General features: G+C 39.0%; 1 protein-coding gene across 1 annotated transcript in view; it reads right to left on the reverse strand.

Annotated features, from left to right (window-relative positions):
* The window catches only part of LOC124721953 (thrombospondin type-1 domain-containing protein 7A-like), a 1,225,854-nt gene that overhangs the window by 34,094 nt on the left and 1,164,727 nt on the right, over positions 1-27,033 (reverse strand). Inside the window, exons 28-29 of the mRNA XM_047247119.1 lie at positions 25,379-25,627; positions 2,782-2,872 (exon numbers count right to left, since the gene is read on the reverse strand). Of these exons, the coding sequence (XP_047103075.1) occupies positions 2,782-2,872; positions 25,379-25,627 (340 nt within the window). The remainder of the gene's footprint in view (positions 1-2,781; positions 2,873-25,378; positions 25,628-27,033) is intronic.

Here is a 27,033-nt window from a genome sequence, read left to right on the forward strand (position 1 = left end):
GCATGTGAAGGTTCCATGGATAATGAATGTTGCACGTCTGCTTTCATCATCTGGTGATCCCAGCACCTAGCATTATACTATTGGGGTGGGGGTGGGGGGGGGGGGGGGGGGGAGGGCAGCTATTGGGCAGCTATGATAACCTCTGGTTCGCATAACCACTAATTTGGACAGCAGAAATTACATTTCAGATGTGTCAAAGCCAGTGACCCTGCACTAACTTCTAGGTATTTTTAATGTTCTCTTTCAAAAAGATAATAACAGATCATATTTTTCTGTGCTGCCCTGACCTACCATGATAAAGATTATTTTTGACAAAAAGTAAAATTTCATTATTTGCTATCATTCTTGATGTTGCTAGTTTAGAATGGGGAACATGCATTCAGATACAGCTGAAGCTTAGATGAAACCCAGATACAGAGGATAGATGCATCAGTGGGGGACACTGAGGACAGCCAGGTTTGTGGTGACAATACTGCAAAGTTGAATAATGATTGTTTAGCACAAGAAATAGTCCATGTGGAACATAAGATACCTGAAGAGGATAGGGGGAGGGGAAAGAAGCATGTATAGGCATGAAAACATGAGTGAGGCCGATCAAGACATAAGGGAATGAGCATGCCAGTTGGTCTTTCTGAATAAATTCATTGTGGAGAATAATATTTTATTACCTTCTTCATTGGTGATAATGGATAAGATGAAAGTATGCCTTCACAGGGAATGACAGCATGCTCTGTATTAAAACTGTTCAGAAGATGTCACTCAGGAGTGGGGAAAAATGGGGGCAAAATTATCCATTGGAAATGACTGATAAAAGAATACAGTGTAATAGAACAGATCCTGTTGATAGTATGCCTTCCCTCAGACACAGAAGGGGAAATAACTGTTAAATCTATTCCACATGCTTGAAGGACTACTCAAAGTCAAGAGCACTGCAGCACCAAACAAATACAGTAATGTATTCTGGGCACTGACCAGGAGGTCGGGACATTTAACTCCAGTAGTCTGCAGTCATATGTTTCTCAATAATTCATACTGATCAAGGTTAATCACAGTCCTGGAGACATCTGTAAGTGGCGCATCTTATCATAACTGCAATGGTAACTTGGATTGGTTGGTTAGTTGATCTGGGAGAGGGGACCAAACAGTGAGGTCATCAGTCCCATCGGATTAGAGAAGGATGGAGAAGGAAGTCAGCCACAGCCTTTCAAAGGAACCATCTTGGCATTTGTCTGAAGTGATTTAGAGAAATCACAGAAAACCTAAATTAGGCAGGCCAGACATGGGTGTGAACCATCATCCTCCCACATGCAAGGTGTGGGAAATTAGTGTGTTTGAGTGTATGACAATAAAAGGAGAAAGAATATGTTTTTATGGATGTGTCTCTTCGCAGTTTTATCTTTTCAGTGATTTTGTTGTTGTTGTGTGCAGTATCCTTGTGTATTCAGAACCTTCCTTACAGGGCTCTTACTTATTTTTTGAATATGATTTTGTATACACCACTGCAGCTACCACTCAGATATGAACCTCTGTTGTAACATAGATATGTTTGGTGTGTTCACGATATGACTGTTTCTTTCTTTTATGGATTATTGGTGAAACAGTCAGTGTGTGTCATTATTCAAATTATTCTTTCAGAGACTGGGAATAAGAGTATTTGTAAAATGAAAATTAAGAAAATTGTGTGCCCAAATAATAGTTGTGCTGGTAAATGTGCCAGCACAAGTATTTGTAATAGTGTTTATGACAGTTCAGTTTCAAGCATAGCCTAGTCTCAGTATCCATATTTAGCTAGAAACAATTGAACACACTGCAGGCTACTGGTCAACATATAAACATTGGTCTTACCTTACAGTGGGGCTAATATTTATGTTTGCATGTTTATGTCATTTTCCTTAAACCAATAATATCTGAAGATAATACATCTGTGGTGGCAAAAAGGACCATCTTTCCTTGTAGCCAAATTTTTTGTAAGAACTGTGTAAGGCACCCATATTCATTTTTATGCTTATGTTTAAGGTCTTAATTTTATCTGTAATTAAGTATGGTGCATGTTATTTTGTTTACTTTAGGATAGCAATTCTAGTGATGAGATATGACAGACAGTGCAGTAGTCTGAAATAGCTGATCATATCCTGAGCATGTTCACTCTTGAAGCCCTCAGTTCACCACTCCAACACTTTGAAGGAGCACTAATACTGCATTTGTACACTATTGAGTGAATAACAACCATTCTAACCTACCCCTTACACTTCCCAACAAACAGTAAGTGGTCAACTGTTTAAAAAGAGTATATGTTTCCACTTATAGGTAAGAGATTCTAGTTACTTTTGGGTCCCTGATAATATACTCCAATAATTCTTTTCACTGTGAAAAATCATACTGAAAACCACATTGACGAGTGGAATGTTCTGTGTACCATGTATCAGTCACAAATTTGGGAAGTTAATGCTTGCTTGTATTTTACAAAATATTATTCTACAATGAATTGTAAGTAATGGATGTTAAGGGAAAATAAAGATATGTAGGTCTACACTGGACTTCATACCAAATCGGTATCTTTCTAATACAAAATAATGATGCCTGAAGGGAAATTGTACTGAAAATCTTAGGTACCAGAGGAAATGGGTTGACTGCCTAGTGTTGAAAGGCATACATAATGAAAAAACAATGTTATCTATAAATTTCATAGAGTGTGTACTTGTACAATGCCAAACTAGCATGCAAGTTTAGTCATAGATTGCCATCAATAAACAATGATGCAAAAATGTTAATTATACTTACCACATGACATATACAGAAACTGCTACAAAAATTACAAAGAGACATCCTATCCCAATGACAGCAAACATCCACACATTTATCTCATCATCTCCTGTAAAAAACAGAAAAGAGCTATGCAGTGGTGACATTATGGCGTACAAGAAAAATGTTTTATAATGTGGATAGAGTTGGAAACACTTAATACATGTAAAAAATTAGGTTATAACAGATATTTCACCATAAGAAATAATTAATAGAATCAACAGCTGTTTTTGTTTTAACATTACAATATTTTATAAAAGCTTTTATTGGTCACGTAATGGTTTTTATGTCTCACAGGAACAGCAATAATTGGGAAGGTGGAATGAGTTTCTTTACAAAGAGATGCAGTAGCAGAGAGAGGTTACTATTCAAAACAATATCTGTGTCGCACACAAGTAAATGACAGAAGTTAATGTTGGTTTATTTGTGTTATCAGGCAACAGTTTTTGCTCATTTGAAGTTTCGGTGGATTTATGTGACCATATTTAATGACCTCATTTTTGACAAGATGTTAATACCTAACCTTATTTCCCTCTGGGTGTGTAGCAACATCTTCTCCATTAATACTATGGGGCTGCTATTTATATGCCACTTTCTACATCTCACACATTTATGTATTTTGATACTCATTGATGAAAAAAAAACTGTCTGTCTTCTGTGGAAAGTATCCTTACCTCACTATCCACATTCTACTACACAGTATTAACAGGAATTTGCAGTTCCAAAAATGAGGTAATTTATAGAGTGAATGAAAGATAAAGTAAGGCCTATGGTTTTATTTTATTTTTAATTTATGAGGGATGTCCATTCTCTGACCTAGATATGTTCACAAATTTTAAAGCCTTTTTAGTGTAGAATACAGAACTTCATTCTTACCTGTAATCCAGGAAACAAAGCTCATGTGCTAATTATATTTACCTCTTGCTTTGAGGAAGTGTACTAAAATTTATTCATTATTAGCCAAAATTAACAATTAAGAGAAAAATAATAGATGTGAGTTAACAAAGCTTGTTCCCCCTAAGTCCTCTTTGAAGCTGCTGCAAGATGTTTTGTTGTGGTTTTTATAAAACTTTATAGCTCTTTTATGTGGAATAATAAATACTTCCCAGTAAAGTATCTCATAATATACCAAGCAATGGTTTTATATACAACTGACAGCAGTTTTGCCTTTGTATTAACAAAATGCAAGTTACATCAAATCACAGACCAAGTCAAACTATATTTTTATCAGCTCATCAAAGTATTTACTCCATTTTCAGTTTTCATCCATCTGGATACCAATGACTTTTACACATGGCATTTCATGTAATGTGTGGCTGTTAATATACTATACTTGTAATTACTGGCACCAGTAGGATACTGTTAATTGTTTGTTGAATGAATTTTGAAAGATGAGAAACTTAACTTGTTTCTATGGACCAGTTATAATGCCAATCAGATATCACCTTTGTTACATCTGTTACAGTTAACTTCAACTTCTTGATTAATATGTGTCCCATTAGCAAATATTACAGTTTTGATGGATTATACGATGTCACTGGCAAACAATTTACACAAATTATGAACAGAAGCAGATCAGTTTCTTTACCTTAGGAAATACTATGTGACAAATCCTGAAGTATCTGTTTTATCTTCAGTTTCCTCTTATGGGTTTAGGATTTTAGCCATGCTAGGAAATTTCATTTCTAGTTTTAAATCTCTGACAGCTATGAATATCAATATCATTTTTGAAATATTGTCAGGTATTCAATGAGGCAGTGTCATCTGAATGGTGTGATATTTCAGCAAACTGACTTGTTACCATCTTCAGTGGTCCTGACTGACTGGCCTCCTGCTGGGTGCAGTCCTTATTACCCCTCCCTCCTGTTGTCAAACCCGGGCCTTTTGTACCTATGGGCAGCTCTGTAGGTTAGGTGGAGGGGGAAGTGCATTGCCAGAACACGAGTCACATGTGCCACCATCGCAAGTGTTTCGATCCCCCTGATTTAGAGGAGGTATATCAACATAGTATGATATAAGCTCTTCAGTGAGTATGTCATGAATCAATCTTCCCACAGACTGTCACTGTACTTTGAGCCAACTCAAGGCTAGGCCCCAAGCCTTGCTTAGCTGGAAACCACTATCTTTATTTTTAAGCTCACCATGTATATGGATTTCTACAGGTTTTTCTAACTCAATCCCAGACAAAATCATCAAATGCCATGAAAGCCTAAAATAACACATCATCAACAGCAATAATATGACTTCTGAGGCTTGACCACTTGCAGCAGTAAAGGTATATCATTATTGTCAGCAATGCTAATCAGTTGTGAAATGAAATATGGAAGAAGAATATAAATGACTTCAGAAAAGAGCTAAGACAGTTCACACTGGGAAGCCTCTCACTGCAGACCAGCCAGTTGCCACTAGAATCCACCACTGCAGTCACAGTGTATTCTGTGAAACTTCACCTCTGCCACTTCACAGTGATGGATTTTAGCTCTATCTACAGTGCACATCTACAGGTTATCAATTCAGCAAATTGCCTAGGCTTGCACAAAGTAGCCATGTTCGATAGACTGTAAATCCTTATTGACATTGCAAGTGTTATTAATGACTGATTTTACATTTGAGTAGGAACTGGAAATGCCTGAAATATAATTTCCACCTGGAGATACTAATACTGAATTACTTACTACATGTTTTGCTGGATATAAGGATCCAATCTTTGTTTTATGTGCATATCTGCACCATCTGACCAAAAGTATCTGGACACATATTAGTGGACATTAATATGGGCTGTGTCCACCCCTTGACTTTACGGCAGCTTGCACTCTGCTGAGTACATTTTAAGTGAGGTTTCTAAATGTGTGTGGAGGAATGACAATCCATTCTTCTTCAAGAGCTGGAACCACAGGAGGTAATGATGTTGGATACTGGGGGTCTGGAGTAAAGTCAACATTCTTACTCATCCCAAAGCTCATTGGATTCAGGTCAGGGCTTTGAGTAGGGCAGTTCACTTCAGGAATGGTACTGTCCACAAACCATTGCCTCACGGGTGCTACGAGGGCAATTTGTCATGTTGATACAAACAATCATGATCTCTGTTCCTCTAGTGTAGGCAGCACACAATGATGTGAGAAGTGTTGATATTTTTCCACATTTAGTCTTTTATTAAACACAATAAGGGAACCACATCTTAACTAGGAACAACATCTCCATACCATAACACCACCTCCTCTTTACTTCACTGTTGGCACTACACATGAGGCAGGTAACTTTTTACAGGTATTCACCAAACCCAACCCATCCATTGAGTTTTCATGGATTATAACATGATTCATAACTCCAAATTACTCATATCCAGTCATCCACTGTCCAGTACATCACTCTTTGCACCAAATTAAGTGCCACTTAGCACTGACTACAGAAATGTGTGGCTTATGAGGAGCTGCTCAACCATTGTACCCCTTTCTTTTCAACCCCCTATGAGCAGTCATTCATCCAATCACTGGTTCATATTTCAAGTAACTGGGCTCTTCTACTGGACCCATTTTACCGGTACTGCTTCTCTACTGCCAACACAATAATCCCACCTCCTTTTATAGTGGTGAATCTACTTCTCATGACATTCTGCATTTCATAGGGGTGTCTGAATACTTTTGATTGTATAGTGTATTACATAAAGAACCTAAATGTATCCAGATGGGTTTTCATTATCTGCTCTAGATCACAGCATTTATCATAAAATTGTTACTCTTGCCTAAAACTGGATGTTCTAAGCCACAAATACTGTGTAAAAGTCACACAAAATGCCACTGAGGCAGGTTTCCTTGATTAGCTCTTCCATACTTCCATGAATGAGTTTAAATACACTTCCTGACAAAAAAGTGAAGGGCCCAGAAGACACACTTGGATGTCAATTTAATTTCATACACATAAACACAATTGGCTAGTTTGTAAATGATTATAGTTGCAATTCTCTATGACAGATAGAATGGTCACTAGAGTGCATTAGTGTTGTTCATTATTAGTGTGGTTACCAGGCCTGGTAGGATATGTATTATGGTGCCATGACTGGGAAGCATGCACTGCAGTGAATACAACCTTGACTTCATTGGAGATAGAAAATTCAAACAGTGAAAAGGTGTTGAGGCTAAAAATATTAATAGTCGATGGGTGCTCAACAACAAATAGCATAATGAGCTGTGTAGCATGTTTGTAGGCTTCTGTGAACAAGAACTGCCCATGAAGGGGGACAGAACTATCACCGTATGCCACGAAATGGTGTGAGGGAGGAGACAACTCAGGTGAGCCCAGTAGTGCATATTTTGCCAGATTGATCAGAGAGATGATGACCCCAGTGTTCACCTGAAAATGGACATCCTTTTCATAAATGCAGAGTCTGAGAAACAACATCCACATGAAAGGGTTGTTTGGTGAAACTTCAGGCTGCAGGACATGTACAGTGTCCTGATGCCATCATATAGCAGGATGGGAGCTGGTCGTACAGCTGCGACACACTGATCAAAGATTCCCTTCTTTCCCAGAATGCATGCAGGACCCCCAGCAATCTGGACAATCTGCCAGGGAGTGAGTGGAAAAGCACTGTGGGCACAAAGGGTGCAGCCCTCATGATCTGCAAAGAGGTGTGACCAGAGGCTCAGATGCCATAGAGATATCAGACAGAGACTAATCACGACAGTGCTGCCTGGGAGCTGTCCTGCACCTGCAGTGTGAGAGTGGAGCATACAGAGATGCATTGGCTGCCACAACTTGGGGCCTCACCATTTGTCATTATTAGCCACCTGTGTGATTTCAAATAAGTGTGTGGTGTGCAAAATGTCCACTGAGGATTATCTAGCTTCAGCACCAAAGTGCGGATCTCTGGGTCTGATGCAAGCCAGACCACCTCATCAGAAATCAAGGAATCTGCATAGAAAGTATTGAAGCCTTGACTGGCACTAGTGAAATCACATTTGTTGCTGAGACCTAGAAAGTCAGTGACCAAGAGTGGTATGACTGTCCCAGCTGTTTATGGTATTGATGGAACTTGAGCTTGGAGGTAACCACACAGTATCGCTGGGAATAATAATTATCCAACAGAACACAGATATCTTGAAATGAGAGCATGACGGAGACTGACAGACTGGCTAACTTCCAGAGCAGAAAGAACATTTCTGAAGAAGCCCAAGACAAAAACAGTGACTGCTGCAGTGAATCATCTGTGACGTGAATGGCTGAGAAATGCTATTTCAGACGATGCAAGTATGTGACCCAGTCCTCCTTAGTATCATTAAAAGGTGGGAATGTGGAGGAATCATTAGCAGGCAGCACTGGAGCCTGGTGCAGCTGGGCCTTGTGTGCTCTGAGTTTGTCCGCCTAAAGCTGAAGCAATTTTTATAACAAGTCCAACTAGAGTTTCTGCTGCTACATTAAGTGCTCCTGTTGTTCCAGAAAGTGAGCCAATTGAGCATCCATGCCACTAAATAACTCACTTTTGTCTCATTGCCAATGTTATATCCATGGTAGCCAGATATTGGTGCACACATCAGTGGATGTAGAAATGGAGGGAGGCCACCAGGTGGGAGAGCCACCTACAAAAGGGTAATCCAAATCAACTGTATGGAGAATGAAATGTGACAGACAGACTACAGACAAAGCAACAGACCAGGCCAAAGACAAAAAACCTTACAGAAATGAGGCACTTTTCAAAGCAGTTAACACAACAATGACAACAAGATCAAGAGCAATGGAGAGACAAATCCAAGACATAACCAGAGAGAGTAACCAGGTGATATCCAAGGCAATTATCCAACAGTTCTTGTACAGCAAAGATCAATCCGTAGGTATCAAGCATTAGCACTGAACTGAGGGGCTGTGTGCTGTGTGGCTGCCTAAATACTGGCCACATGGAATGGTACTGGCTGGCACACTCATGTGACTAGACACTGGCACTCTCACCATATGAATGCATGCAGTCATGATGTTATCTGTCAGCTACAGAGGTCCATCTCCTCTAGCAGACATTCAACATCTGCAATGTCCAATATTAGAGTGATCTTAGTGCTGTTTTGAGAAGTGAGGAAGTTTAAGCTACTTGTTGAAACTGTGCATAGTGTAAGGTATTGTCCAGTCCTCCAAGACAAAATGATACTGGCAATTCATTAAAAGTGATGTGCCCTGATGCACAATTTGGAGGGAAAGGATGGGAGGTGTTAGTACTAAATAAAAAAAAAAGGAAGACCATATACAGACAAGGCAAAGTAGACACTCTACACAGGCTTAGCTTTGAGTTTTTCCCTATCTACAGCATCCCGATTTAGGTTTTCCATATTTCCCTAAATCGCTTCAGACAAATGCTGAGATGATTCCTTTAACAGGGCATGGCTGACTTCCTTCCCTGTCCTTCCATAATCTGATGAGACCGATGACCCCACTGTTTGGTCTCCTCCCCCAAAATCAACCCAATCAGCCTATCTACAGCCATAGCCTGGAGCCATTGCATTACCACCACATCTGTAACCATTTGAAGGACTTGCATGTTCACTGTCTCAAAACAGATGATGAGGTTGAGCAGGTGGTGTAGAGGTGTCTTTGAGAGGAATCCTTCTTTACGGAGAAGATACGGATGCTACCTGTACAATACCAAATATACAGGGTGAGCACAAAGTCTTGCCCTGATTATAACAATTTATTACAGAATAACTGTTTGACACAATAATTTACATTTGATGCTGTTACATAGGTTAGTGTTACTAGTTTTTTAAGACCACTGATGTTAGTAAACCTCAATGTGTGTTCCCTTGGTAGCTCAGAGAATGGTGAGGTGGTATTCCAGTTTCCACCAGGTGTTTTGTAATATATGTTCTGTCACAGTAACCACAGCAGCTTGTATCCTAGCCTTCAGTTCACTGACATCAGTAACTGGTGTGACGAAGACTCTGTCCTTGATATAGCCCCAGAAAAAAAAGCCAAGGGGCGTAATGTATGGAGAGCGGGGTAGCCAGGGTGTTGGACCATTCCTTCCAATCCACTGATCCGGAAATGTTTCATCCAGGAAATCATGCACTATCAAAGTCCAGTGGGGGGGGGGGGGGGGGTTGCTCCATCTTGCTGGAAAAGTATCCATGGTTGACATTCTTCTAACAGTGATGCAATGAACTGTGAACTGTTGCAAAATGTCTAAGTAAATGTTAGCGGTAATGGATTTTTCTGCAAAGAAAAACAGTCAGAAAACCTTGTTATGCATGAGGCCGCACCAAACATTCACTTTTTTGCTGTCTTGCTGTAACTGTACAGTAGCATGTGGAGACTATGAACCCCATTTATGGACATTATGTCTATTTACCGTTCCACTGACATGAAAGGTGGATTCATTGGTAAAGCATATGCAATTTAAGTAATCATTAGTGTCATCAATCCTGTTTAGAATCTCAGTTGCAAATTCAGCATGTGTCGGCAAATCATTCAGTTGCAAGGCCTGCGAGATTTGCACTTTGTAAGCATGCAACCTAAGCCTTTCATGAAGAATCTTCACCACACTTGCTTGTGGTATTTGAAGTTCACTTGATGCTTGACGATTTGATTTAGACGGACTCTGTTAAAACAATTGCCAAACACAATCAACAGTTGCATCACTCACAGGAGCCCCGCCACTTTGAGGATGATCTTCAACGTTGCCTTTTTCATTAAACTTTGCATACCATCACTTTATTGATTTAACGTCAGGAGGGCTACGTCCATAAGAAGCCCAAAATTTACACTGAACACTGATGGGTGATTTTGTTTTGTGAAACCAAAGCACACATTGTGCTTTCTCCTGCTTTGAAGCCATTTCACCAGCAACTAACATGACCTAACAGACCGCATCAGTGTTGTGGAGCAGTAGTGCCATCTATTGGTCACAACAACTAGTAACATTAACCTGCATAATGGCATCAAATGTAGCTTATTATGTCAAACAGTTATTCTGTTATAAATTTTCACAATCAGGGCAAGACTTTGTGCTCACCATGTATATTGCTCTGCAGGAGCCATACATGGAAAAGTGATTTATGTATTTGTGTGGAAATGAAGATGCTATGTCAAAATTGTTATTACATTTTGATTTACCCTACTATTTTAAAAGAAATGAAATTCCTTAAATAAGCTGTCTGCTTCACTCAATTTTCTCACAATTCATTCTATAAATTCTCTCTAAATATTTAAAAAAGTAATTATTTATAATTCTGCAGTGTAGCAGTTTTTCTGATTAGTTACATGTGACTGATTAGGATTGTCCTCTATCTTTTCACAGCTTATCATCACCTTCACAGTTTCATAACTAAAGACTTCATTTGGACAGCAGTGCCATCTTTGGCTGTACTAATCTGTCTCTTTAGGTTTTCCTTGCTTTGTCCATCATGGGTTATTTTGCTTCCAAGGGATCAGAATTCCTTCACTTCATCTACTTTGTAGTCACCACTGCTTTCATATTGTGTTCACATTAAAGAATTGGTTACATTCAACAGGTCCTGAAATTCTTCCACACTTTTACTGAGGATAGCAATGTCATCAGCAAATCTTATCATTTATATCCCTTTACTCTGAATTTTAATTCCCCTTTTATTTCCATAATTGCTTCTTCAATATACAGATTGAATAATAGGGGTAAAAGACTGCATCCCTATCTTATACCTTTTTTAATGTGAACACTTTACTCCTGGTCTTCAATTCTCATTGTTTCCTTTTGATTCTTGTACATACTCCATATTACCTGTCTTTCCTTATGGCTTACTCCTATTTTTCTCAGAATTTCAAACATCTTGCACCATTTTACATTCTCAAAAGCTTTTTCTATGTTGACAATTCCAATGAACAAATACTGATTTTTCTTAAGTCTTGCTTTTATTGTCAAGTGCAATGTTACAACTGCCTCTCTAATGCCTTTACCTAACCAAAAGCCAAACTGATTAGTCATCTAACAGATAGTCAATTTTCTTTTCCATTTTTCTGTATGTTATTCTTGTTGGCAACTCGGATGCATGAGATGTTAATCTGATTATGTAATAGTTCTACTGTAAGTCTACTAGTATCAGATTTTGGCCTTAATTTGAGGAGAACTTTCTGAGAATGTTTGTCTGCAGCATAGTATTGTATGCTGTTGAAGCATTTGAAATGTGGTGCAACAGAAGAACATCAAAAATTAGATCAACTGATGAGATTAATGATGGGTACATTCTCCACAGAATTGGTGAAGAAAGGAAAATATGGAAAACATGGACAATAAGAAGGGACAGGGTGATAAGATATTTGTTAAGACATCATGGATTAACTTCAATGGTACTGGAGAGAGCTGCAGAGAGTAGAAACTGTAGGGGAATACAAAGATTTGGATACATCCAACAAATAACTGAGGACATTGGGTGCAAGTGTTACTATGAAATGAAAAGGTTAGCGCATAAGAGGAACTTTTGTTGGTCCACATAAAACTAGTCAGATGATTGATGACTCACAAAGAAGGAAGAAAAGCTAAAGACAGTTATCTGTTGTTGGTGAACCTCTTTCTACTCTTACTGGGAGTTTCATTATGGTAAATACACCAGAGCTTGACTTCAATAGCTGTAGGTCCTTAAAAATTCTTACAATTAATTCTTCCATGTTCTATTGTTACTTATTTCTGTTGTTTCATAAAAGTTAAAGTATTTATCAGAATTATTGCTTCATGTAAGTTTCTATGTGTAAAAAAACAATTCTGTAATTTCTATAGCTGATAACGGTACTTAACTTCTCTTTTCCTGTATGTTGCAATTCCTCCTTTCATTTTGCTGTTTCTAAAGTAATTATTCATGTATAATAACATATAATGATGCAAACTCATGATCATTTACAATATTACAGAGCTAATCTAGATTATATTGTAAAGAGTAATTTTTCAGTAGAGTAGAAGTAGTTGGCCAATGAAAAATTGTTTAGTTCACTCTTTGAATATCAGTGTATTACATCCAAAATAATCAATATGTCCTTGCAGGTTGTTGAATACATATCAATGCAACTGACTCCTGTGAATACTAATGATAAATCCTTGAAGCCTTTGTAGCAACTGTTTCCACTTCTAGAATCATAATTTAAAAATATCTGTGCATTATGTTTTTGAGATAGTTGCTGTATTGGTAATGAGGACAACAATATGTGTTTGAATTGTGAAACAATTAGCACAATGTCAAGTCTTTTGAAAAATAAACATTACACCTGAAAGCTAGACCGATGACCTCGCTATCTGGTCTCCTTCCCCAAAACAACCCAACCCAACCTGAAAGCTAGATTTTCTAATCCATTATTGAAAGGAAATATGTAGAATAAACTAAATTCTTCATCTTCCAATAACCTATAGTTGTAAGCACATGTGATGCAGATATAACTGTGTTTTTCTGAATATGCTCAAATGGACTGGTGTCAACAATATCAAATAGATCTAAGGTGCTTATTGGGATTTGTAGTTCTAAAAACTTGAATGGAAGGGTCTGGTATTCAATGTGAAGTACCAAATTATCAATTGATTGCCCAAATATTTTATATCCTCGTTTTCAGTAAATGGGCCTTCCTATTTGTGTACTTCTATAATTACATTACCATTAAAATTAACAAAATTTGGCCACTGTCACACTATGTGGGAGATCACTTACATATACAAGAAAAAGCTGAACAAAGCAAAAATGAGTGTAAGGAGAGCAATGAGAGAAATGTTGAGTGACTCTGAAAGTATAATTTTGTCAACCCTAAGAAATTTTGGTGTTACAAAACATCAGTAAGCGTTTTGAAATTATCTATTCAGTAACTCAGTGACCATAATGGTAGCAAAATGGAAAACGGGAGAGAAAAGCCAAAGTACTGTATTCACTCTTCCAAAACCATTCCACCATGGAAGATCATAACACGGTCACTTCTTCCAATTGTTGTATGAACATTGAAATGGTGGATATTGAGGTAACTGATGGCAGAATAGAAGAACAATGACTAATGCTTTGTAATGGAAAGCCATCAGGGACAGATGACATACCTGTAAGATTCTACTGAGTTCATGTGACAGTACTCGCTTCCATTCTAGCAGCAGTTTATCTTAGCTTGCTGGAGCAATGAAGGATAACTAGTGACAGCAAAAAAGCACAGCCATACCCATTTTCAAGAAGGGTAATGGTTCAGATGCACACAATTATAGGTCTATATTGTCAATGCCAATCTGTTATAGAATTGTAGAACTTGTTTCGTGCTTATGTATCATGTCGTTTTTAGAGAAAAAAAATCTCCTATATAAAAACGACATGGATTCTGCAAACAAAGATCTTGCAAAACATAGCTCACTCTATTCCTCCATGACATTCACAACACTGTAGACATCATCACTCAGGTTGATGCCATGTTACACGACTTCAGGAAGGTATTTGACACTGTCCTGCACAACCATGTACTGAAAAAAAAAAAAAAAAATGAGCTTACTGAGTATTGGACCAGATTTGTGAGTGATTCAAGACTTGCGTGCAGACAGAACTCAATGCGTTATTCTTGGCAGAACAGAATCAACAGATGTAAAGATAATTTTGAAGGTAACCACAGGAAGTGTGACAGGACTGTTACTGTTTGCAGTGTATATAAGTGACCTAGTAGAATGTGTAAGAAGGCTATTCGTAGATGATTTGGTGGTGCCAGAATACAGTAATGATTTGCAGGACCTATAGAGGATTGATGAATGGTGCACTGACTGGCAGTTGATTCTGAATGTAAATAAATGCAACATATTGCATATACATAGGAAAAGAAATCCACTACTGGATAAGTACACAACAGATGACAAATTGCTGGAAACATTACCCGCCACAAAATATCTAAGGAGTATCTATCTGGAGTGACCTTCATTGGAATGACCACATAAGACAAACAGTAGGAACCACAAATACAAGAATGAGATTCATTGGAAAAATCTTAAGGAAATTTACTTACTTTGTGTGTCTGGGTCACCACCTATACTTCATATAATTAAGGAAATGTAATTCATCCACTAAAGAAGTGGCTTATAAGGCACTTGTTGGGATGATTCTTGAGTACTGTTCATTTGTATGGGACCCCATTACCAAGTAGGACTGATGGAAGAGACTGAGAAGATCCAATGAAAAGTGGCATGTTTTGTCACAGAGTCATTTAGTTGGTGCAAGAGCATTAGAGACATGCTCAATGAACTCAATGCTACAAGAGAGGCATTGTGCACTGTGGAGATGTTTACTGCTGAAATTTAAAGAGAGTACTTTCTGGGAAGAGTCACAAAACATTTTATTTCTTTCCTCATGCATTTCACAAAATGACCACAATGAGAAAATTTGGGATGTTAGAGCTAATACAGTGGCCTACTGACAATCATTCTTCCGCAATCATTTGTAAATGGAACAGGGAATGAGGGATCAGTTACTGGTACCAGAATTACCCTCCGCCACACACTATCAGGTGGCTTGTAGACAGCCATAATTTGTGGTAAATAGAGAAAAATTTTGTCAATAATAGTTGGCAATATTAACTTCTGTACTTATGATGACTGTTTTAGTATTCAGATGTTGGTACTCCCATCTCAGTTACATACTGCCACAAACATGGATTTCATCAAACCTAACCTCATAGTCACTGTCAGAAAGCCTGCATTTGAAGTGATTAATCTTTATTTTTTCAGAACCCAAGAAGAAACATGTAAGTAAGTAAGTAAGTAAGTAAGTAAGTAAGTAAGTAAATAAGTATATTAGTACAGAGGAAGGAAGTAAATGCAAATGTTTTTGTATAGTCTCAGTTAGAGAGCATACTGATTTTTCCACAAAATGCCTCATTGGAGCTGCTGTCAATATACTCCTCACAATTTCTGTTACACATGTGGGGAACTCACATTTGCAAGAAGTAGAAAGAGAATTTCATTCTTTATAAAGAAGGCTTACAAATATTGTTTTGGAATATCCATTGGATACCAGGATAAAGAATGGGCACATGGAAAGGCAAAGGAAACATTGTGGTATCTGTTGATATGGAGAGAACCAAAAGACGATATCCCAGATTATTATTTTTGTGTCACAAATATTCAGGCATTTACGGACAAGAAATCAAAGAAACTACCTTCCACATGAAGGCCAGTGCCACACTCTGAAAGTTTTCCATCTCCTTCTAGGCAAATGGTTCAAATGGCTCTGAGCACTATGGGACTTAACATCTGTGGTCATCAGTCCCCTAGAACTTCGAACTACTTGAACCTAACTAACCTAAGGACATCACACACATCCATGCCCAAGCAGGATTCGAAACTGCGACCATAGCAGTCGCGCGGTTCCAGACTGATTGCCTAGAACCGCTCGGCCACCGCGGTCTAAGCAAACGGATCAAGTAATCAAAAATGACAGTGAATTGAATGGCAATGAAGAAACGATACCATGTCCTGAAAGATATGAACCTCTGTATCATATTTCAGGTAGTGGTTTGATATTGCATTTATTAAAACAGGCAAATTTAAATGATTTAGTAAGTGACATAGGACTAAGTAAAAAAAAAAAGGCAGAACTGCTATTTCAGAATTTCAATAATATGATCTTCTCCACCAAAGTGCCAATATCAGCAAATTTAGACACAAGGAACATATTTTTGTGTTCTGCCTTGCATGTGAGGGGGCGCTGATGTTTTGCAATGATGTTTCAGACTTAATGAAAGTACTTGAATCCAAACATAAACCACAGGAGTCGATATACCTCATAGATGTGTAAAAAATAAGTCTCAAGGATGTTTTGCTCCACATTCGAAATCAAATGCCATCAGTCTCAACTTACTATGCCAGTTTGTTTGAAGAAATTTACGAAATTTTAGAAAATATTCTCAGGTCAATTAAATATAGTGAGCACAATGGAAGGTTTGTAGTGATTTCAAAGTAGTTGAATTGTTATTTGGAATCCAAAAAGGCTACACAAAATATACTTCCTTTCTGTGCAAGTGAAATACTCAATAGAAAATACCTCTACATAAAAAAAGAAATGGCCTGAACAAAATTGAAAAGTTAGTGAAAAAATTTTCAATGTCAAAGTCTGGAAGCTCATGAAAATATCCTTCTACTTCATCACAGCAAACATCAAAAACTGATTGTAAAGGAAATGGATGAAACTGGCAGATGGTTTGCATATCTTACTGAAAATGTTTTTCATCTTTTAGCACCAAAAACAAAAGTAGGTGTCTTTTTGGTCCCTCAGATTAGCGAACTTCAACTAGATTAAAATTTTGAAACACGCTTGACTGGCAAAAAAGTGTAAGCATGGCAATATTTCGAGAAAAATAAGAAAAATTCACAGAAGAAGAGGAGCTGAAAATTATAAGCAAGGAGTGAATTAAGTGAGCAACACGTATCAAGCTCTTGACTGCAATATGTCTTTGAAAGTATATTTCCTGGGGTCTCACATTGACTCTTTCCCAGAGAGCTGCAGTGATGTATCAGACCATTATGGAGAAAGATTCTGTAAAGACATATCTACCACAGAAAAACAGTATGAAGGGAAGTGGAAAATGCTGGCTGACTGTTGCTGGAGCACCATTTGAGATGAGAAAGACACTCCATACAAGATAAAAAAATGAGACATGTAATTTTTTGCTGCAAAGTTGTACAATTTTCTCTTTCTCTATACCTTCCTTTAAAATACAAGCTACAACGTGAATACTTTTCTGAATACAGACTCAGGCATACCTTATTAAACTTCCCTAATATGGTAGGGTTAGAGTACTTAACTGGAATACTTGATCATATTATTTCTTTAATTCTGAAAAAAGTTTACATTAATAGAGTAATACACTCCTGGAAATGGAAAAAAGAACACATTGACACCGGTGTGTCAGACCCACCATACTTGCTCCGGACACTGCGAGAGGGCTGTACAAGCAATGATCACACGCACGGCACAGCGGACACACGAGGAGCCGCGGTGTTGGCCGTCGAATGGCGCTAGCTGCGCAGCATTTGTGCACCGCCGCCGTCAGTGTCAGCCAGTTTGCCGTGGCATACGGAGCTCCATCGCAGTCTTTAACACTGGTAGCATGCCGCGACAGCGTGGACGTGAACCGTATGTGCAGTTGACGGACTTTGAGCGAGGGCGTATAGTGGGCATGCGGGAGGCCGGGTGGACGTACCGCCGAATTGCTCAACACGTGGGGCGTGAGGTCTCCACAGTACATCGATGTTGTCGCCAGTGGTCGGCGGAAGGTGCACATGCCCGTCGACCTGGGACCGGAACGCAGCGACGCACGGATGCACGCCAAGACCGTAGGATCCTACGCAGTGCCGTAGGGGACCGCACCGCCACTTCCCAGCAAATTAGGGACACTGTTGCTCCTGGGGTATTGGCAAGGACCATTCACAACTGTCTACATGAAGCTGGGCTACGGTCCCGCACACCGTTAGGCCGTCTTCTGCTCACGCCCCAACATCGTGCAGCCCGCCTCCAGTGGTGTCGCGACAGGCGTGAATGGAGGGACGAATGGAGACGTGTCGTCTTCAGCGATGAGAGTCGCTTCTGCCTTGGTGCCAATGATGGTCGTATGCGTGTTTGGCGCCGTGCAGGTGAGCGCCACAATCAGGACTGCATACGACCGAGGCACACAGGGCCAACACCCGGCATCATGGTGTGGGGAGCGATCTCCTACACTGGCCGTACACCACTGGTGATCGTCGAGGGGACACTGAATAGTGCACGGTACATCCAAACCGTCATCGAACCCATCATTCTACCATTCCTAGACCGGCAAGGGAACTTGCTGTTCCAACAGGACAATGCACGTCCGCATGTATCCCGTGCCACCCAACGTGCTCTAGAAGGTGTAAGTCAACTACCCTGGCCAGCAAGATCTCCGGATCTGTCCCCCATTGAGCATGTTTGGGACTGGATGAAGTGTCGTCTCACGTGGTCTGCACGTCCAGCACGAACGCTGGTCCAACTGAGGCGCCAGGTGGAAATGGCATGGCAAGCCGTTCCACAGGACTACATCCAGCATCTCTACGATCGTCTCCATGGGAGAATAGCAGCCTGCATTGCTGCGAAAGGTGGATATACACTGTACTAGTGCCGACATTGTGCATGCTCTGTTGCCTGTGTCTATGTGCCTGTGGTTCTGTCAGTGTGATCATGTGATGTATCTGACCCCAGGAATGTGTCAATAAAGTTTCCCCTTCCTGGGACAATGAATTCACGGTGTTCTTATTTCAATTTCCAGGAGTGTATATTAGATCAAAATGGACATTCCAGTTAACCTAATGATGATGGAGGAAACTGAAAACAGATTTGAGAGACCTTTGAAATTGCTATAAGACTCAACTTTTCTCTCCAGAAATAGAAAAAAAAAAAAAAGATTTTGTTAGAGAACAGTGTTATTTTACCTTAATGGAAATATCCTTTACTTTTTTCCCTTTTCATTTGTACTACATTCCTAAATTGTTCTTATCTCGTTTCAAGAAGAACTACTTTCTTTTCTTGAAAAGAAATGCATTTTTATGTCTGATAACAATGTTTAAAATCTCAAAGTAAATTTTTAATTTGATAGGATGTGACTATTTAATTTGTTCTTTGGTGTTAAGCTCAACCTACTCTTATTTTAGCGTCATCTTCTGATGTCATTTATAAGTTAATATTCAGAAATGTTTTAACTACTAACAAAATATAATTTATTAGGACAACAGTTTTCAGAGATATCTATGACTATGTTACAGACTACATTTTATCTATAAATTACATGATGTTTCTTGTGTGTACACCACTGCAGTCTGTATTTTGCAAACACTCCTTGAATTCTCCAGTTATTAATATATTAGTCTTACAGTTGTCCACTTCTTATCATTTATGTCATGCTCAACTACATTTGCATCCACATGATATTAAATGTCAGCAATTGAGCATCATCATCTGAGGATGCATTAACTATAGGATGTACAATTTGACTTCACTGTCTTCATGGGCCTTTAAATTATTTTCAATAACAGTTTTGCTGCTTCCCATAAAACTTGTTGCAAATTGTATAAAGGGAGCTACATTATACAAAACTGCATAGGACTCTTAGTCTATCTCTAGAATATGTATGCTCTACATATTTAAATTTAAATCTCCACTTACAGTTATCTAATTCTGCATAGAATTTAAAAAGATTTATAGTGCATCAAACAGCTGATTAGTAACTCAAAACTACCAACTAGAACTCTGTATAATGTGACTGCCACTATTCTCTCTTAATGACTTTCTACTTGCATAACATGAGCTTTGAAGCACTGATTACTATTAAATATATAAACATCAGTATTTTATATTTATATTCCCAATGGCTTTTTTCCCATATCTCATATGCAGCAATTTCAAGCTAGCCCTATCACCATTCAACATTTCTGTGTCAGAGATTAAATGATAAGTTCAGTTTTAACTTTTTATTTATTTATCTAGTACCAACATTATGTTAGTGTCAGGAGCAGCAACTCAGTATATCTGTCATTTATTTATCTAATGTTTATATATATATTTATTTCACATGGGAGAACCTTCAATTCTTCTCTTATGTCAACATCCATATGGAGTTAACTTTATATTACACATAGTATGTGACTACTATGTAACAACACCAACTACAATAATAATGATAATGATAATAATAATAATAATATAACAAACATAATGATAATATAATAAATATATTAATAATAATATAATGTCTGACAAATAAAGGAAATACCCAGAACATATGGTCAGATGGCGATGTAATTTCATACACATATATACAATTGGCTGTATGAAATTGATTAAGAGTTGCAATGCTCTGTGACAGGTAGAATGGCCACCAGGAGCATGAGTGTTGTTCATGTTTAGTGTTGTTACCAAGCCTGGTAGGATATATAAGGGGTGTGAACAGCATCAGATATTGAGTGATCACTGTGAAGGACATGAAGATGCCACATACTTGTATTACACAGCATTATCATCACATGACAGAATTTGTAAGGGGCCTAATTATGGGTGTCCATTTAACTGGCTCATCAAATCATGCAATATCTAGATTTTTGGGGCATTCAATTATGACAGTTGCTCACCAATGGAGAACATGGGACTGTGAGGGCAGGCATACTTGTTGTCTAGTCCCACACATAAGCTGTCATTAACACCACAATACAACCCACTGAATTTTGTGCAGTGCCATGCACAGAAAGCATGGATTGCTGTTGAATGTCATCCTGTTGTGTTCAGTGATGATTCATGCTTCTGCACTTCTGCAGATGACCATCACTGGTGAGTATGACAGTGACCTGAGAGAGAGAGAGAGAGATCCTATTCTTCCAATTTTTGGACAGGCACAAAGGTTTTACCCCTGGTGTCATGGTGTGGGGAATCATTGGGTATGGCATAAGGTCACAGCAGATAGCGGTTGAGGAAACTCTGATGGGACAATCCTAAATCATGAACATACCTTTTATGTGACTGTATTGTACCATTTTTCAACAGGACAGTGCTCATCCACACATGAACTACCTGCAAGATGTTGAGGTACTCTCATGGCCAGCAAGATTGCCAGATCTCTCCCCAACAGAGCATGTATGGGACCAGTTCATATTGCAACTCCATCCCAGTGCCAATAACAAGGATATTAAGAACCAGTTGCAACAGTTATGAACCATCTTGCCTCTAGAGAGGATACAATGGCTTTATGACACTCTTCCCAACCAAATAAGTGCATGCATCTGGGTCAGAGGGGGTGCAACAGCATACTGATAATTGGATTCATCTGCCAAATTCTTTATAAATTTGACTTGTTTCTGTAATTACAATAATAATATAGGGAGAAATAGTTGAATGGTCAGGAAAAGCATGAAAAATAACAGGGTATGGTTAGCAGATGAGATGGAGGAAAGGAAACAAATAAACATGGTGAGGAAAGCACCGATAATGTTGACAGTGTGACAGAGGTAATGGTTCACTCTTTGACAGAAAGAAAAGAAGCTGGGATATTCCAAAAGTGAAGCTGTGCTGATGATAAAAGATAAAACAATAATCTCCTCTTGATTGCAGAGTGGTTTTGGATAAAACACAGATAATTGGGTTGCTTGATGCAAAGTCACATCGCTGAAATGGAAAAGGGTGTGGAGGAATATTTAGTGTTATGGATAGGTGCAGCCAAAATGTTGGACGTAACTGTTGTTTATATGTGACATGAAAAACAGAGGGTGTGAAAATCACATTGCCTATCTGCTTAGTATATTCACAAATACTAACTTCTTTTAATACTGATGATATGAATTACCATTTTGACCCAGAAAAGAACCTCTCTTCACATTACTGGCTTCAAAAATAGCCCCATGAGAACAATGCATACTCCTCTTCTCAATTATTATTCCATTAACCCAGCTAATTACATCTTACTCTTCCTGTAGATGTTAAAGTCATGATTAATAAAACCCCACCTTTCAATAGCTCTAGTAGGAACCTTAACTATGTTGGATCCAATAATGGACAGAAACAGCTGATCTAACTCCATATTTACCTTTCGCAGAGAGATGTTTAACTTTGATCTGTCATAATGCCTGATAGCAGGAACACATTCAAAATTTGTACATTTTGTTTCTGAACTTTTTTTTACCAGTTCACAGACAAAGTTGTTGCTTCTATACTTGTTAACACTATTTTCTACCCCAACCACTGTCACAAAATGATACTCCTCTAAATAATAGTTGTTCTAAACTGAAGGGAACACTTCACAACATACACTTCAGAACTGCTACAAATTTGTTGGGCAATAGACCACACCACTCGAACTGTCAACACAACTGGCACTGCTAAGAGTATCCTGCAACTTCCACATCACTGGCAATGGGTTATACAAAATTCTGGTGACTACTTTGAAGGTCAGAAAAACTTTGAAACATGTATCTATTTTGTACAAGCTGTAAACAAATACATCTACATCTACATTTATACTCCGCAAGCCACCCAACAGTGTGTGGCGGAGGGCACTTTACGTGCCACTGTCATTATCTCCCTTTCCTGTTCCAGTCGCGTATTGGCTCGCGGCAGGAACGACTGCTGGAAAGCCTCCCTGCGAGCTTGAATCTCTCTAATTTTACATTCGTGATCTCCTTGGGAGGTATAAGTAGGAGGAAGCAACATGTTCGGTACCTCATCCAGAAACGCACCCTCTCAAAACCTGTACAGCAAGCTACACTGTGATGCAGAGCACCTCTCTTGCAGAGTCTGCCACTTGAGTTTGCTAAACATCTCCGGAACGTTATCACGCTTACCAGATAACCCTGTGACAAAATGCGCCACTCTTCTTTGGATCTTCTCTATCTCCTCTGTCAACCCGATCTGGTACGGATCCCACAGTGATGAGCAATACTCAAGTATAGGTCAAACGAGTGTTTTGTAAGCCACCTCCTTTGTTGATGGACTACATTTTCTAAGGACCTGCCCAATGAATCTCAACCTGGCACCCACCTTACCAACAATTAATTTTATATGATCATTCCACTTCAAACTGTCCCTTACGCATACTCCCACATATTTTACAGAAGTAACTGCTACCAGTATTTGTTCTGCTATCATATAATCATACAATAAGGGATCCTTCTTTCTATGTATTCAGAATGCATTACATTTGTCTATGTTAAGGGTCAGTTGTCACTCCCTGCACCAAGTGCCTATCTGCTTCAGATCTTCCTGCATTTCGTTGCTATTTTATAATGTTTCAACTTCTCTGTATACTACAGCATCATCCACAAAAAGCCGCATGGAACTTCCGACACTATCTACTAGGTCATTTATATATATTGTGACAAGCAATGGTCCCATAACACTCCCCTGTGGCACACCAGAGGTTACTTTAATGTCTGTAGACGTCTCTCCATTGAGAACAACATGCTGTGTTATATTTGCTAGAAACTCCTCAATCCAGCCACACAGCTGGTCTGATATTCCATAGGTTCTTACTTTGTTTATCAGGCGACAGTGCAGAACTGTATCGAACGCCTTCCGGAAGTCAAGGAAAATGGCATCTACCTGGGAGCCTGTATCTAATACTTTCTGGGTCTCATGAACAAATAAAGCACATTGGGTCTCACACAATCACTGTTTCTGGAATCCACGTTGATTCCTACAGAGTAGGTTCTGGATTTCCAGAAATGACATGATACACAAGAAAAAAACATGTTCTAAAATTCTACAACAGATCGATGTCAGAGATATAGGTCTATAGTTTTGCGCATCTGCTCGATGACCCTTCTTGAAAACTGGAACTACCTGTGTTCTTTTCCAATCATTTTGAACCTTCTGTTCCTCTAGAGACTTGCGGTACATGGCTGTTAGAAGGGGGGCAAGTTCTTTCGCGTACTCTGTGTAGAATCGAATTTGTATCCCGTCAGGTTCTGTGGACATTCCTCTGTTGAGTGATTTCAGCTGCTTTTCTATTCCTTGGACACTTATTTTGATGTCAGCCATTTTTTCATTCGAGTGAGGATTTAGAGAAGGAACTGCAGTGCGGTCTTCCTCTGTGAAACAGCTTTGGAAAAAGGTGTTTAGTATTTCAGCTTTACGTGTGTCATCCTCTGTTTCAATGCCATTATCATCCCAGAGTGTCTGGATGTGCTGTTTTGATCCACTTACTGATTTAACGTAAGACCAGAACTTCCTAGGATTTTCTGTCACCTTGGTACATAGAATTTTACTTTCGAATTCACTGAACGCTTCACACATAGCCCTCCTTACGCTAACTGACATCGTTTAGCTTCTGCTTGTCTGAGAGGTTTTGGCTGCATTTAAATTTGCAGTGAAGCTCTCTAACTTTGTTGTTGAACCATAGTGGGTTTTACCCATTCCTCACAGTTTTACTTGGCATGTACCTGTCTAAAGTGCATTTTATGATTGCCTTGAACTTTTTCCATAAACACTCAATATTGTCAGTGTCAGAACAAAAATTATCATTTTGATCTGTTTGGTAGTCTGAAATCTGCCTCCTATTACTCTTGCTAAACAGATAAACCTTCCTCCTTTTTTTTTTTACTACAAGATAAACTACTACCAACAGTGGCAAACATGCCACCATTGGTCGCATACAATTTGTTCTTTCTAAACACCATCTGTGCCTTTGTAAAAATTTCAGCAGAATTCACCTCTGGCTTCAGCCAGCTTTCCATACCTATAACAATTTCAGCTTCGGTGCTTTCTCTCAGTGCTTGAAGTTCCAGTACTTTACCAACGCAGCTTTGACAGTTTACAATTACAATACCGATTGCTTCTTGGTCCCCGCATAGTTGCCACTATTAAAGTTCCAATCCTCGTATATGTTCAAGATTTGACTAACAGTGCCTAAGAGAATGATTAATACATGTACAAGTACAAATTCCTTTAAATATAGCTATACTTGAATATTGTGAAGAACCAGTACCTAAAAAATCTTCCACATTTTCAACATAACAAAGAACAAAAGGTAGCTGGGTGTTGTATTTTGTATTAGCAAAAGAGAGAGCACTAGTTATTTAGCTAACAGACAAAATTAGTGTGAAAGTATTTTTCTACAATAATATATAAGTTCTTACTTGGATAATAGTAGCGTGAGAGGATCTCATCTGGTGCTCCTGTAAACTCACCATCGAACTGTACTTTGTTTTTGGCATTTCCTTTATTTTCTGAAGCTTGAATACATTTTGTTAATTGCTGATCATGTCCAACATGTGCATAATAACCAGATCCACAAATGCATATTCCCAGTGTTATATCACAATATGCATGTGGAACAGTCTCACAGCGTGGATTTGAACAAGGCATAGGACGATTCTCGCAACCACCTGAAAATAAACTTATGCTCAGAAAAGATCTTAAGTCATGTAATGTGCAAAATATGTCACTCAAAAATATACACTGAAGGAAAAAAATTGCAACACCAAAAAGTAATTAATGCACGGTAATGACATTTTGGGAATACATTTGTCTTGGTAACATATTTAACCCTTTAACTGCTCTGGACCTGTTAACGCATGTGCCTTTGTACCTGTCCCTGTGTGCTCCGAATGTGTTTACATGTGCCACCAGTCCTCCTACCTGGTACTCTGAACATGTCTATGTAGACAAGTAGGTAGAAGGACTGGTGGCATGCATAAACACGTTCGGAGCCCACAGGGACAGGTACAAAGATGCGCGCGTTAACATGTCCAGAGCAGTTAAAGGGTTAAGTGATTAACACTGAAAGATCACAGGTTAATGTAAGTCTGAGATAAGCCATTGAAAATGTGAAATGCTGGTACAATAATAAACAGTGTAACTGTCAGAATGTTGAATGCAAGTGTTGTGTCATACATGCTGGATGTCAGTTTATGGGATGAAGATCCATGCCTGTTGCCCTTGGTGATCAATATATGGACAATTAATTTATTTGTGGATGACAATGGACTTATCATTGGATCATGTCCCATATGTGTTTAATTGAAAAAAAAAATCTGGTAATCAAGCAGACAAAGTCTACATGGTGACATTCTGTAGAGCATGTTGGGTTTCAACAGTGGTATTGGGCGAGCATTATGCTGTTGCAAAACGCCCCCTGGAATGCTGTTCATTAATGGAACCACAACAGGTTAAATCACCAGACTGACATATATATCAGCACTCAGGATGCACGGGCTAACCAAGAGAATGCCCCTGCTGTCATACAAACTCACACCCCAGACCATAACCTCAGGTGTAGTTCCAATGTGTCTAGCACAGACAGGTTGGTTGCATGCCATCAACTAGCCTGCTTCTAACCAACACTTGACCATCACTGGCACCAATGCAGAACCACCTTTCACCAGAAAACTTATGGTGTCACCGCCAGACACCACACTTGCTAGGTGGTAGCCTTTAAATTGGCGGCGGTCCGTTAGTATACGTTGGACCCGTGTGTCGCCACTATCAGTGATTGCAGACCGAGCGCCGCCACACGGCAGGTCTAGAGAGACTTCCTAGCACTTGCCCCAGTGGTACAACCGACTTTGCTAGTGCTAGCGATGGTTCACTGACAAAATACGCTCTCATTTGCTGAGAGGATAGTTAGCATAGCCTTCAGCTACGTCATTTGCTATGACCTAGCGAGGTGCCATTACCAGTTACTATTGATACTGAATCATGTACAGTCAAGAGCGATGTTCACCATTAATGGATTAAAGTTAAGTATTCCACCAGCTACGTCCGTTTTTTCTAAATTCTAATTTCCTTGTCC

The sequence above is a fragment of the Schistocerca piceifrons genome, chromosome X (assembly GCF_021461385.2).
Source record: "Schistocerca piceifrons isolate TAMUIC-IGC-003096 chromosome X, iqSchPice1.1, whole genome shotgun sequence".
Lineage (NCBI taxonomy): Eukaryota > Metazoa > Arthropoda > Insecta > Orthoptera > Acrididae > Schistocerca > Schistocerca piceifrons.